This window comes from Daphnia magna, linkage group LG3 (assembly GCF_020631705.1).
Source record: "Daphnia magna isolate NIES linkage group LG3, ASM2063170v1.1, whole genome shotgun sequence".
Classification (NCBI taxonomy): Eukaryota; Metazoa; Arthropoda; class Branchiopoda; order Diplostraca; family Daphniidae; genus Daphnia; species Daphnia magna.
In genome coordinates this window covers 5,933,258-5,948,048 of record NC_059184.1, presented here as the reverse complement: position 1 = coordinate 5,948,048, position 14,791 = coordinate 5,933,258, and the positions used below count along the sequence as shown (strand labels likewise).

The 14,791-nt window shown below is 38.5% G+C and overlaps 1 protein-coding gene, 1 long non-coding RNA gene and 1 pseudogene across 3 annotated transcripts; 2 read left to right on the top strand and 1 right to left on the bottom strand.

Annotated features, from left to right (window-relative positions):
* The first annotated feature begins 9,303 nt into the window (after positions 1-9,303).
* On the top strand, positions 9,304-9,870 carry LOC116934794. Its single transcript, XR_004400950.2, has 3 exons — positions 9,304-9,388; positions 9,452-9,677; positions 9,756-9,870. It is a non-coding gene; the product is annotated as an uncharacterized LOC116934794 (long non-coding RNA).
* Positions 9,871-10,998: 1,128 nt separating this feature from the next.
* On the bottom strand, positions 10,999-11,737 carry LOC123470510 (annotated as a pseudogene).
* On the top strand, positions 11,688-13,345 carry LOC116932922. Of its 2 annotated transcripts, XR_006644197.1 has the most exons (6): positions 11,688-11,822; positions 12,051-12,291; positions 12,354-12,765; positions 12,838-12,933; positions 12,999-13,137; positions 13,242-13,345. XR_006644197.1 is itself a non-coding variant. In XM_045170826.1 (5 exons), the coding sequence occupies exons 2-5, from the start codon at positions 12,055-12,057 to the stop codon at positions 13,001-13,003; spliced, it is 750 nt and encodes a 249-aa protein (XP_045026761.1). In that variant the 5' UTR covers positions 11,688-11,822; positions 12,051-12,054; the 3' UTR covers positions 13,004-13,144. The 2 variants fall into 2 exon arrangements, 1 of the variants encoding a protein (XP_045026761.1); XM_045170826.1 differs by lacking the exon at positions 13,242-13,345 and having other exon boundaries at positions 12,999-13,144.
* The last annotated feature ends 1,446 nt before the right edge of the window (positions 13,346-14,791 follow it).

Genomic DNA, 14,791 nt, shown 5'->3' with positions numbered 1-14,791 from the left:
TTTAGATTTTGATAAAAATTGTAGTGTGTATTGGAAAATACACCAACAATTTATTTTCCATTTTTTGGATTTTCATTTAATTAGTTTAAAAGTTATTGCGATGTAAAATCGCATTTTTTCATTTTGCCGTGAAGGCAGAAAACATTTTTCTTTTTCTTTTCTCGTATTCTTGCCTCTATTTTTCACTCGATTGCAATTTTTAAAATGTCAATTGATTCCTTATTACTTTCTTTATACAGCTCATAAATTAATTTTCTTTTTAATAAAAAATTAAATGTATAGTTAAAAGAATAAAAAAAAATTCTGCCAACTTCAAAATTGTGTATCACAGATTGCTTGTCGATAGCGAAATTTTAGTTGTTACCACATGAAAAAGAACTATCATTTATCATTATATAAAAAAACCACACGACCTTTTTTCTTTATAGTTGATAATGAATTCAATCTATAAAGGGCTCTTTTTGCATTTCAAGACGTTTTTTTAGCCCTGAGTCCTGAGCATTCTCCCCCCCCCCATGAACGTCGGCCATTTTGGGAGGGGAGCGATTCCCCCCTTCATATCGTAAAAACGACCTTGAGACAAGCCTCGGAAAAGTTACAATCTTCGCGCCATAAATGGGGTTACTTATATTTGAAATTCTATAGAAACTATGATGAATTCAATAATGCTGAAAAATTAGCATTCTTTGTAGATTAATTAGGTATATTATTGCTTAATCTTACATTTTTAGCTAGAAGTGCAGTTGTGATGCGCATTTAACTATTTTTATTCCATCGAAATTTAAGAGTTTCACATTCCAATTTCTTCCAATTTCACATTTATCAAATTCCAATTGCCATAAGATTAGAGAATCTATTTTCAATTGCTTCATACTCAGACAAATCAATTTTGAAAGTTCTTGCTCTGCGAGTTGTGAATGCTATGCTATGCTATGCGACAACTGAACCGATTTTCGCATCACAAAAATCAACATTCGAAGAAGAAATATTGTCACACCGGTTGTATTTAAACAAGCACAAACGAATACAACAATTACAACAAGTGATGACTTAAATTCTAAACTCGAATAAAAAGGGATAACCATTACCAAAAGTTGGAGAAGCGTCTGAAGACCTCTAGGGAAACCAGGGAACTCCTCTTACGGAGCCCAGCTCCGGGAGCTCACCCGATGTAGACTAATCTAACGCAGATTCGGGGCAGCGTTTTATACCGTCGCGTGAATTACTCCCCTTCCGGACTGCATATTTGCGTAGGGGAGAACGGGGTCAAACTGGACAAAAAATTTCTGTCCTCTTTATTTAGATTTCTATGTTCTTTTTCAAATATTTATTTTTAGTTAATGGTGCAGCACCTTCTTGGGTAACTCCACAATTTTTTTGTAATTTGTAAGTCTTAAAATAAACGAGTTATAAGGATTTTAATGAAGTAGGTTTTTTTAAGTTTTTATTTAAACGGCGGGGTGAAACTGGACAGGGACGGTGTGAGATTGGACACTGCCATTTTTCCTCATAAGGAGACATAAAATAAATTTTAAAAAAATATGGGTAGACTGCTTATTCAATATTTTATTCATTCATATTGAAATATTTGCAATAGAAATGAAAAATAGAGAGTTATGTCATTTTTACGAAATAGGGGGCTGAAATGGACAATTTGTAGGCGGGTAGAGTAAAATGGGAGGGCTTAACAGAGTATCGAGTATCGATTTGTAATCGATATCTTATTTTTAGAAGAATGTTTCGTACAAACAGGCGTATATGGCTTCTCCACAAGCACCTGTGTCCGAAGTTGTCCGATATGACCCCAAAACTGTGTGTCCAAAATGACCCAACCCGGTGCTATTTAGTATTTCGTTAATAACTTAACACTGGAAAGGCATTAAAATTTAAGTTTTTTATCAATCATTAAAGAAATGAATTGGCTATTTCACATATCATTATTTTATTCATTTGTAGTGTTTTTCACTTAAAAAATGCTTACAGTAATAGGGAAGAATATTACATCAAACAGGACCATTTTTTTAATTCTGCGATAACAAGAACAATAATGATTCGATTTTAATCAATATTTTTTCTAGAACGTTAAACATTGCAGTCTATACAAAAATTTTAAAAAAATTTTTTTTTTCATAACATGTAGCACTTAGGGTCTTTGTCCAATATGACCCGTGTCCAAGTTGACCCCGTTCTCCCCTATCTTTCTTAAAGCGGACTTCTCCCGATAATTTCTTCACCACGATCGCAGCGTTGTCCTAGGAGCGGATGACTCATCTTTGCGAAGAGATAACCAATCTCCCTTTTCACCCGCGACAATATTCATGACAGCAAATTCTTTTCAAACAATAGACAAAGAAACATCACGAACTTTTATAGAACAGCAATCAGAGTTAGGGGTGAACGAATGATAAGAAAGCGTCCCCGGGATTTTTTTAGCCTTATCAAATCTAGATTCCAAAGATCTTTTATTCTCATCAATGGCACTTGAAGATACGTAAAAAGATTTTATATTCATTATATTTTCATCACACCATTCAAATAAATCTGTTGATTCCCATTGTTTGAATTTGATAACGGATAAGTCCCCAATTTTGCTCTTTAAAAAAACAATTAGCGGTTCAGTTCCTGGACAAGATTCACACCGCTTCATCATACAAACAAAATTTTTTTACATCACAAACAATCATGTTCATACAAAGATATTTTCTGTAGTATCACTTACTGCATCAAGCATTAACTTGATGTTTTGGTGTTTCTCACAAACGCAGACGTTATGTATCCCAGCTGCTCCTACTTCGATGACGTGTTTTGGTATAAGTTCGAAGAATTTTGACTTTCCGCAACTTTTCATACATAACTGATTCAAACAGTATTCTTTATATTTGAAAAAAAGTTCATCTATGTTGAAATGTTGATCAAAAGCAACCGCTTTTGGATTTTCACTTTTTTGTCTCCTGCTGTTTGTCTTACGGACACGTAATCTTTCATACCAGGCATCATACGAGAATAATCATCAGATAAATTGAAATCTTGAACGATTTCTATTTCATCAAGAGATATTTTACGACCAATCTTTTTCTCCGGAACAGATAGAATTCCATTTTCTTTTTTCAGTATGCGGGAACGTTTAACTTGTGATATCGAAACGGAAAAATAATTTGCACGTGTTTGTTGACTCCAAGAGGATGGAGCTAAAGTAAGCAAACTTATGATTCCACTTGCATTATCGTCACTTTTTAGTTGTAAACATTTCAACCTAATCTCGTCCATTTGTTTTTTTAAATCATCTACCACAAAAAGAGAATCATCCGCAATTTTTGGTGATGTTGTAACACTACGCTCACTAGTGATGCAATTAGAATGTAGCTTGATGAATGCGCACCTCACTTGATTGGCTTTAGTTATGATGTCTGGTTCACGTCAAAATTTAGATTTCTTTTGGTTGACACGAACAGGCGTAACATCCAATGTATTTGTTACTAAGATAGATTTCTGAAGTTCTTTTAAAGGAGAATTCATTGGGCTTGAAAAAGCATCGTCACTTCCTATTTCTAGCAAAGCACTATCAATGTCACCCATAGCTGAACTCGATGAACTTTTTTTTTAGGATTGTCAATAACTTTACTGTTGTACATTTGAGAATGACATGTAACACAAAAACGTTGGCCTGGATAAATGTGAAGATTAGGTTTTTTGGAAGCAATGTCAACGCAATTTGCAAGAGTGACAATCTTGTTGCCAGTTGGAACAAAGCTCTTGTGTTTCCCAAATATATTAGAACACTTAATCCTTTGGTGGTATAATGAGAACCGAGTTGTGAAGTGCTTACAAATGGAAGAGACATGCGACACGTTAACTCTTAAGTTAAGAGTTAACGTAAAAATTAAGAAGAGTTAATCGTAAAACAGTAGAGTTAAGAGTCTTAACTCTACTGTTTTACGATTGTTGTCGTCCAAGTCATCTAAAGTATCCAATTCATAGTTTTCTTCCACAAACCGTTTCATGTAACATGCTGGTGATTTAAGATGAATACCAACCGAACACTGAGTCACAGAACTTGGTCCAGCCATTCTTTTAGCACACTGACGACTGACGAACTCGCTCCCCTCCCAAAATGGCCGATGTTCATGGGGGGGGGGGGGAGAATGCTCAGGGCTAAAAAAACGTCTTGAAATGCAAAAAGAGCCCTTTATAGATTGAATTCATTATCAACTATAAAGAAAAAAGGTCACGTGGTTTTTTCATATAATGATAAATGATAGTTCTTTTTGCATGTGGTAAAAATTAAAATTTCGCAATCGACAAGCATTCTGTGATACAGAATTTTGAAGTTGGCAAAATTTTTTTAAATTCTTTTAACTATACATTTAATTTTTTATTAAAAAGAAAATTAATTTATGAGCTGTACAAAGAAAGTAATAAGGAATCGATTGACATTTTAAAAATCGCAATCGAGTGAAAAATAGAGGCAAGAATAAGAGAAAAGAAAAAGAAAAATGTTTTCTGCCTTCACGGCAAAATGAAAAAATGCGATTTTTACATCGCAATAACTCTTAAACTAATTAAATGAAAAATCCAAAAATTGGACATGCACACTCCAATTCTTATCAAAATCTAAATTTTGACGCGCCATCGATTGTTTTTTTTGGCGTGGAATGTCCCTACTGATGAGCGCACTGTCGCAGATACTCAGAAAATTTGGGTCTTCGATGAGTCGCTTCGGTTGCTTACTAATTCTTTGAGATCCGAGATGAGTTGGGGATTCATGGATCTGTTCCATATCTTGGCTGTGAGGTGCCGCTCCAGGTGATTCAAATCCGTGGAAGGGATCCTGATCTTCGTCAATTGGGTTCAGGTTGTCATCCATAATTCCATTGTCGTTAGGGAGAAACTCAGTGTTAGACTCAGCAATCGTTTTCAAACTGTCATCCACTGCGTCTTCCCAATCAGTTTCTGACAATAGATCAGATACAGTTTTCATACGTCCACGCTCTGGATCCTGAGCAAGTCCAGACTCTTCCCTAAAGATGACATCTCTGGAGATTTTAACTTTCTTCGACAATGGATCAAATAGCCGGAACACTTTCTGGGTTTCACAGTAACCAACGAACCTGCATTTTAGATTTTTTGAGTCAAGTTTAGATCGTTCATCTTTTGGGATATGCATGTGGATAGTGCTTCCAAAGATTCGTAGATGGGTCAGGTTGGATTTTCGCCCATGCCACCCTTCATACGGAGTCATGGTTTCCATTGCAGAGCAGAGAACTCGATTGAGAAGATAAACTGCACAGGCTTCAGCCCAAAGATCTAGTTTAGATAGTCCTAGTTTAGATGAGTGGAGCATGCATCGAAGAGACTAGTATAGTGCAATTACACCTTTCAGCTACTCCATTTTGTTCAGGGGCCTTTGGGGCACTGCTTTCGTGGCGAATGCCTTTGATCTGTAGCCATGCTTTAGATTCATTACTGAAATATCCCCCACCATTGGCCGATCGAAGCGTGATGATGGAATGTCCTGTCTCGTTTTCTAGTTTGGCAACATAGTTTTTCAGATGATTAAAGGTTTCTGATTTCCTCTTCATAAAGTTGACAACGCCATATCCAGTGAAGTCATCACGGAATGTTACGAAATAGTACGATCCTGCAAGAGATGCTGCGTTCATTGGTCCACAAACGTCGGTGTGGATCAATTCTACAATTTTACGGGTTCCAATCGGCTCGGTTTCTTCCATCGAAAGGAAAGGCAAGTCGGTGTTGTTTTCCCATTACACAACCCTCACACAGCTCGGGGAATATAACGCTCTTGTCGATGAGTAGACCATTGTTGGAACATACAACCCTCAACCAAGCTTACTGTTTAGCCTCACTTGTTTCCCTCTCTCTGTTTAGTACTGTCTGTCCCCTACCTCTCCTATTGTCTACAATGTGACTTACTTGTGACCATCTCCCTCTCTTGATATACTGTTACTCTACCAGCAAAACCTAATACCAGAAGGGGATGGAAGAGAAACCCTACCAGAGGAGGTATGCAACTTTTCTAAAGCACTGTTTCTTAGAATTGTAAAAACAGAAAAACCTTTTTTTACATAATTCTCCAGACAAGGAATGAAAAAAATGAGATCACAAACGTGGATGCCATTTACAATTAGAAACAGAGGGATGTGCTGGCTCGAAGCTACCTTATTGCCACAATCGAAAAGCAACCTCAACGCACAATACTGAACTAGCCACAATCGAAAAGCAACCCCAACGCACATTACTGAACTGTAGAACATCATTTGAGATGTGGACTCGACTTACATCTCAACACCTACAGTGTACAGCAGAGAACAAACATCTTCTACAGAAACAGTTCTATTACTACAAATACAAACCAGGTATTAACTGAGCGGCTTAAATAGTAGTGCGTCAGCAAGGTCCTAAAAACAAAATTTTTTTGACCAACCCTGTTGTTTGAAGCTCCTTGTGATTTAATATTGAGCCATATTCCTTTTTCTATGAACAGGGCATGACATAATAAGCCACATAACAGCTGTGGAGTGCATGGCTAATGCACTGAGTGACCTGGATGCACCTCTATCTGACCTGCAAGTAATTACAAAGAAAACTTGCACTCTACCTCTCAGCTTCAGACACTTTATATCGGCCTGGGACAATGTACCCGAAGCAGACAAAAACATGGCTGTCCTTACTTCCAGACTCTTAAAAGAGGGATGCATGACCAAACTGTAGGGGAGAGCGGGGTTGAACCGGACGTGAGTTTGTCCGGACAAGTTTAATAACTCTTTTCAAAATCCATGTAAGTTAAAAAAAAATACTGCATGATAATATAATGATATCGAAGCCGTGTACAAAATTAGGTGTCGTTAGTCGGTTCCGGTTTGAAAATATTTACATTTTAATTTTTTGTTTCAATTAAAAAAAAAAAGTTTCGCTTTTTTGAATTACGGAAAGACTAGCTCATATTGTTTAGCTAAATTTTTAACGTTTATTCTTCATTCAAACGTGAATTTGTTGCCGCAAAAAAAATTAAAATCTATTCAGCCGTTTTTTTGTAACGAATTTTGCGGCGGAGGACCCTCATGTGGGTTAGTCCGGACGAGGGCGGATGGGGTGAAACCGGACAGGCGAGGCTGCACGACCAGCGCTTGTTAAACCAGCGTGGTTGTTTGCGGTTTATGATTTGCTGCAAATGTTGACGCCGTCGTAAAAAGAAAATGATCATGGTGTGTAGCGCGGATAGGGAAATGGGGTAGTAAAAATTTAAATAAAGCTATACAAAAATTTTCTAGTGTTAAATAAACAATAAGCTATCCAGTATGATTTTTTTTAATTTTTTTACCTACAAGATTTGTTGACTAGCATGTTAGTCATCAAATATCCGAACACTGCTTCGCCCTATAGGACAGCCAATTTCAGAATCTCAGCTGATTACTAAGATAATTTGTACACTCCCACCTAGTTATAGAGGTTTTATACCAGCTTGGGACAATGTGATCGAAGAAGAAAAGACTGTAGCACTGCTAACTGCAAGAATACTCAAGGAAGAAAGTATGACAGCAATGTATAATGATGGACAATCTGATCCTTAAGACACCGCATTTTTTGCAGATGGTACATCTCAACATCCTAGAGGAGATGCTGTTCATGGTCGAGGGAATTCTCATAGAGGATCAAGAGGAGGTTTTGGTGCTAAAAGAGGCCACCATCACCAACCATCACTCCCACCAAAGAAAGCAAAACTAGAATGTACCCACTGTATCAGTCATGGTATGAGAGGAAATAGTGTCGCGGGTGAAAAGAGAGATTGGTTATCTCTTCGCAGAGATGAGTCATCCGCTCCTTGGACAACGCTGCGATCGTGGTGAAGAAATTATCGGGAGAAGTCCGCTCTAAGAAAGATACGCAAATACGCAGTCCGGAAGGGGAGTAATTCGCGCGACGGTATAAAACGCTGCTCCGAATCTGCGTTAGATAAGTCTCCATCGGTTGAGCTCCCGGAGCTGGGCTCCGTAAGAGAAGTTCCCTGGTTTTCCTAGAGCTCTTCAGACGCTTCTCCAACTTTTGGTAATGGTTATCCCTTTTTGTTCGAGTTAAACCATTGTTTAGAATTTAAGTCATCACTTGTTGTATTCATTTGTTCTTGTTCAAATATATATAACTCGTGTGACAATAGTCACTCGATAGATGAATGCAGAAATTTTGAACGAGAAGAGCGAATGAAAAACTCAAAAGCTAATCTATCAATCACAGAAAAATCAAATTCTAGCTTCGCTTATCTATCCTCAACTAACTCAGAAAGAATTGAAAAAGAAGCCTGGTATGCTGACTCTGGTGCGACTCAGCATATGACGTACCAAAAATCAGTATTCACAAACTACAAGGAAGTGAAAGTCGGATCGTGGACAGTTAAAGGCATAAATGGTACAGTGGCAAATGTTCATGGATATCGAACGATTGTCTTCACATCAATTGTAAATGGAGTGACTTACACTGGAAGCTTCCAAAATGTCTTGTTTGTCCCGGAACTTGGTATTAATTTAATATCAATTGGAATAGCCACTGATGCAGGAGCTGAGGTTCGATTTGTAAAAACAAATGTGTATTTCTCCAAGAATGGTTCGGTGCAGATGACCGGCCAGAGAACAGGAAAAACACTCTACCTCCTAAAATCAAGACCGTTCAAGAGGAACAGGTCTATGCAGCAAAAAGTGCAATTGCCCTTTCCATATGGCATCAACGGATGGCTCATGTAAAATTCGGACAATCAAACAAATGGAGACTGAACAATTAGTTGAAGGCCTTGTGATACAGCGGGATAAAAACACAAGAATTCCGGTATGTAAAGGGTGTGCATTAGGAAAAATGGATCGCCTCCCCTTTCCAGTCGGAAGAACCAGAGCTAAAGAAGTAGGACAGCTCATCCACTCGGATGTAATTGGGCCAATGCAAGAAACATCACTGAAAGGAGCTCGTTACTATGTTATCTTCAAGGATGACTAGAGTGGCTGGCGAATTGACAACTTTCTTAAGAATAAGTCAGAAGTAGCAAATCCCTTCAGATTATTCGTTGCAAGACTAAAAGCAGAAGCTGGGAAAATGGTCAAGACTTTAAGATCCGACAACGGTGTTGAATATGGAGGAGGAGAATTCAAGAACTGGCTGATGTCACAAGGAATTCTGCATGAGACCACTGTTCCTTATTCCCCCGAACAAAACGGTGTCGCTGAAAGGTACAACCGAACCGTGGTGGAAGCAGCTAGAAGCTCTCTTCATGCTAAGAAACTACCAGTGCGACTATGGGCCGAAGCTGTATCTTTTGCAGTATAAACCTTAAACATGACCCTTTCTAGTACAGGAACAGCTACACCATACCAGAAATGGAATGGAGGTATGAAACCTAAAATTTCTCATCTACGGATTTTTGGTGCTAGAGCCTATATTCATATTCCAGACTTAATCAGACGGAAACTTGATCCCAAAGCCCGTCAAGTGATATTTCTTGGATGTTCTGAAACGTCAAAAGGTTATAGTCTTAATACCAGAAACTCAAACAGTACAAATGGCCCGTGACATCATATTTGACGAGTACGATGAGGAGGATAAAAACGAACAGATTGTAGTGCCGAGTGCTGAATCCCCAACAACTATACAATTGCCAACTCAGCCACAGAATCATGGTATTCAAATTGATGGCGTGACAGCAGAGCCTGTAATTGGTAAGGACAGTGAGCCATTGATTTCTGTTAACAATGCAGATGGAATTGAACAAGCCGGTGTTGTTTCAACATGTACTAACCGGCCCTATCCCTTACGAATTCGCACACCAAAACAGTGGATCAGTATGAAGGCTACTGGAATTATTGACTTTTTTTTAACCAAAAACATTCATAATGGCGATGTAGTCGGATGACTGGAGACCAGCAATCCTTGAAGAATATCAATCACTCATGGAAAATGACACCTGGGAGGTGGTGCCACTTCCTCCGAATCGGAAAGCAATCAAATGCAGATGGATTTTCTTAATCAAACCCGGATACAAAGAAACTCCACTACGCAGAAAAGACCGCTTGGTGGCAAAAGGATACACCCAAAAACAAGGGATAGATTATGAAGAGACGTATGCACCTGTAGACAAGTATGACTCTCTACGGATCTTATTATCCACTGTTGCTGCACTTAATCTCAACATGATCCAGCTGGATGTGAAAACAGTCTTTTTGTATGGAGTAATAAAAGAAGAGCTCTATCTTGAGCAACCGGAAGGGTTTGTGCTAGCTGGGAGTGCAGGAGAGGTCTGTAGGCTGAAGAAATGCCTTTATAGCCTTAAACTGGTACTTTGAGTATGAAACAATAGGTTTGATGAATTTTTGTTGAAGTTTGGACTCACTCGGAGCATTGCTGACCCCTGCATATACTTCCGTCGCCAAGAGGAGGAATTTACCATCATGGCCATTTGGGTTGATGACGGACTGGTATGCAGTACAAGCAACGATGTCATCTCTGACTTACTAAATTATTTGAAAAACTTCTTTGCCATGCGATCACTTCCTGCTTACTGTTTTGTTGGGATGGAAATCAAAAGAGGTCGGTCCAGACGACAACTATATGTCAATCAAGCTACATTTATTGACTCCATCCTAAATCGGTTCAACATGGACTCTGCTCACCCAAGACTTTCACCAGCCGATCCATGCTCCCATCTTACAATCTCTATGTCACCAACAAGCTGGAACTCTTTCCATGGAAAGAATCCCATACCGAGAAGCGGTAGGATGCCTAATGTACCTTATGATTGTATCCAGACCTGATATTGCCTTCGCACTTTCGCCGTTGGCCAAGTAGGGGAGACCGGGGTTAGTTGGCACTCTTTTCACACACCGGTCCCTCAAAGGCCTGTTTTTAATGAAATTAATTTTTTTTTATTATTCACTAATATCTCGCCTAAAAGGTGGCATCGAAAAAATTAACAATACAGAAATAGTTCTTACCAAAACAACTGTTTTATTGCGACACTTTAAGTGGCCAACTTACCCCACCGCCGGGGCAAGTTGCCCTTTGAGATGGGGCAAGTTGGCCTTACATTCGACATAGGGCCTACTACAGAGCCGTCTTAGAGCAATTAGAGCAAACATAACTTTCGTCATCTTCTCCTCTTTCGTCAACGCAGCTCTCGCACGCCTATAAACCGCAATTGTTTAAACAACGGATCCAATCTTCTTTTGTTGTTGAATAACGCGCAGCACATTCTGGGCAGAACGATTCATCCTTCTTTTTCTTTCTCCCAGTTTGTTTAGGTTTCATTGGTTTAGTTATGGTCGGTTCTTTGGATGCAAAAATTTTTCTTGCCGCTTTGGTTTTAACAGCTGCTTTCTCAGATTAAATTACATCTTTCATTGGAGTGTCCGTAAGTACAGCAGACGTCCTCTTCCTTCTACCATTATTTGTTTTCGGAGCTATGCGAAGTCCAGCTTTTGGAAAAAGGTCGTAGTTGTTCAATTATTGAAGCTGTAGAAGAAGAAGAACTGGCCAAAGAAATTGAAGGAGTAGGTGAATTATTAGTTTTTGGGCTGCTTCCACTACGTTTCTTAGGGCTATTTGCCTCAACAGTGGGCTCTACAGTCGCTTCTACATTCAACTCTACAGTTGGTTCCACAGTCGGTTCCGCAATCGGCTCCACATCAACAAAAAAGTACGGTATAGATGGCCCCCACCAAAAAATTTTTCGTCCGCACTTCATTCGTAAAGTTTTAATCGTCAAAAACGTGTTTCAGTTTTGCCGACCAACTTTTTTTTCGTGGACTATTTTTCTTTTTTCTTCTAAGGTATGAATAACATATTTGTGTAGTGATGTTTCGTAGATAGCTTATTCCTCAAGCTATTTTTCGGTTTATTTTTTTTTTCTGTAGTTAAATTCCCTTAGATTCTATTTTAATAATTCGATGAAAATGACTCATGGGGAAGGTTGGCCATTTTTCCATGGAACAAGTTGGCCAACATGAGTTCGTCTGTCAAAGTGAGCCTATTCAAATTTTCTTCTTGTATTTTTGCAGAAAAATGAGAAACTACGTTAGAAAAACTGACAGAGTAATGGTCCCGTCTGATGTAATTGACAGAGCAGTTGCAAAGGTGTTGGACGAGGGAAAATCAGTTTATATTGTGGCTATTCTTTTTAACATTCCAAGAAGAAGTCTTACAAGATTTGTTGAAAACAAGAAGAAGTCAGGTTTAGAAGAACAAAACAGGCCTAATAGTGTTTCTCCAACCCATCATGGGTATTCATCTGCGCGCCAGGTAACTGTTTTGTTATAGTTTATGTTAATATGAGCTTATGTGTGTAAAAATTTATCGTGCAGGTTTTAAACAAGGAAGATGAGGCTCTGCTAGCTGATTACCTTCATCGTTCAGCAGATATTTACTTTGGATTGTCCCCAATTGATGTTAGAAAGCTGGCTTATAATGTTGCCACAAAGAGAAATCTAAAAATCCCACCTTCGTGGACTGAAAAACTTTCAGCTGGACCAGACTGGTTTGCATCATCCATGAAACGCCATCCTACTCTGGCAATAAGAAAACCTGAGGCTACTTCCCTGGCAAGAACCTCATCATTTAACATCCACAATTGTGATTTGTTCTTTGACAATTGTCAAAGATTGTTGGTGAGAGAAAAAATTGGGCTTGAATGCGTCTGGAACATGGACGAAGTTGGTGTTACTACAGTTTCAACACCTGAAAAGATCGTAGGTCGAAAAGGCCAGAAACAAATAGGTAAGCTTTTTGTGTAGCCTATCTTTCATTGCATATGCTTAATTATTCATACAATTTCTATCCATTTGCCAGGATCAATTGTTTCAGGAGAGAGAGGGGTGTTGGTTACGGTTTGTTGTGTAGTTTCCAGCTACGCAATACTATTCCACCCTTCTTTGTCTTTCCCCGGTAAATTACATTATTTTTAATAAAGTAATTTGTCTTTTCTTACATTTCTTTTTGTTCTATTTCAGAGTAAATTTCAAGCTAAGACGGCTCTGTAGTAGGCCCTATGTCGAATGTAAGGCCAACTTGCCCCAACTCAAAGGGCAACTTGCCCCGGCGGTGGGATAAGTTGGCCACTGAAAGTGTCGCAATAAAACAGTTGTTTTGGTAAGAACTATTTCTGTATTGTTTATTTTTTCGATGCCACCTTTTAGGCGAGATATTAATGAATATTAATAAAAATAAAAAAAAACTAATTTCATTAAAAATAGGCCTGTGAGGGACCGGTGTGTGAAAAGTGAGCCAACTAACCCCGGTCTCCCCTAGATTTGGAAGTGTAAAGAAATAACTCTTATTATCCTCAACAATTCTACTGGTAACAAATTTATACAACTGTATATTTTTGTGTAAAACTGTGGAGGTATAAGCTAACTGTTAAAGCAATACAGTATATTTCTCAAACTGAGTGAAAGACAAACATTTACTTTAACAGGGCAGGGCCTAGGGGGCAGTTCCCTTCGGCGCTCAACCGTGAATTATCCGTTGCTTTTGACAGACTCCTGATGTGTATACTAGGATAACTAATAAAGGTACCCGAAGATACCTGGAAATGTAGTTCCATTTGGGTAACAGCAACAGTGGTTATATTGAAGAGTAAAGTATCGGATGATGTGCAAATCCAGTTTTAGGTGTCAAAGGAGGTCAAAGGGACTAGTGCACATTCGCCCACTGCATTGTGCACATTGTGCATTCAGACGCTACCACTGATACCGCTAACCAAGAAGCTACCAGAAATGAGAAAAAGACCTATTACGTGGAACTAAAACCGGATGGAAACTTATCTAGACACGACATGCACTCCAAAGTCAACAGATTTTAGAAAACCGCAAAAGAGGGCACCCAAGAGCTCATTGCTAAAGTATGAATATCTTAATGACAACAAATGATAAGTTTGAATCAAGGAAGTCAAAAGTGGATCTGACACTAGCCGGGTTGGGTAAAAGTCAGGTAATCGGGTCAGAAAGCAGTGTAATAAGGGTAAGTAACCGGTTTCTTGGAACCGATCGGCTTCTTTCCCTTGCATCAGTTTTACCCGGAAGCCGACCGAAATGCCCATGGGCAGGAAAAAAGGACCCCCCGAAACCTGATAGAAACGCACCGAAAACAGAAACGACCTAACCGATCCAACCTATTCTCAGCTAGCGACGCCAACCTCTGTTGGCGCGGCAACACGTACCATAGCCCACTGGATGTAATAGTTAAAGCCTGGAGCTTCCCTATCTTGCCCGTTCAATCGTTTTGACGCACTCCCTACCTCCTTTTTTCCAACTTGGAATGGACTTTAGCGCGTTCTACTGGTGTCGAAGAACAACATTTTTCAAAATATAAACATGCCGTTTTTACAAATACTTCGCTAAATATATAACAATTGTGTTTTACGTTTATTTTCAAATTTTTTCTTTGTTGTATGAATACAAATGCAATGTAATTATTTTTTGAAATTTTCGTTTATTTAATGTAAATATTGTATAAAATGGTGCTAACACTGAAAAAAAGGCAAGAATCAGATAGGGTCTGAACCTAATACCAATTCTCATTTAATGCACTTGTTAGACGCGTTAACCACTCAGCTATGCTATACCTGAAATATATGATATAACTAATAAGATAACTCTACTACTAATAAGAATCATAATTAGTCTTTTTGGATTGAAAATTTTTTATTCTTGATAATACAGGGCCTTTTCGTAATTTGACATTTAGCAATTAATACAAATAATAATAATAAATAATTAACACAAGATAAAATTGATGCTTAATA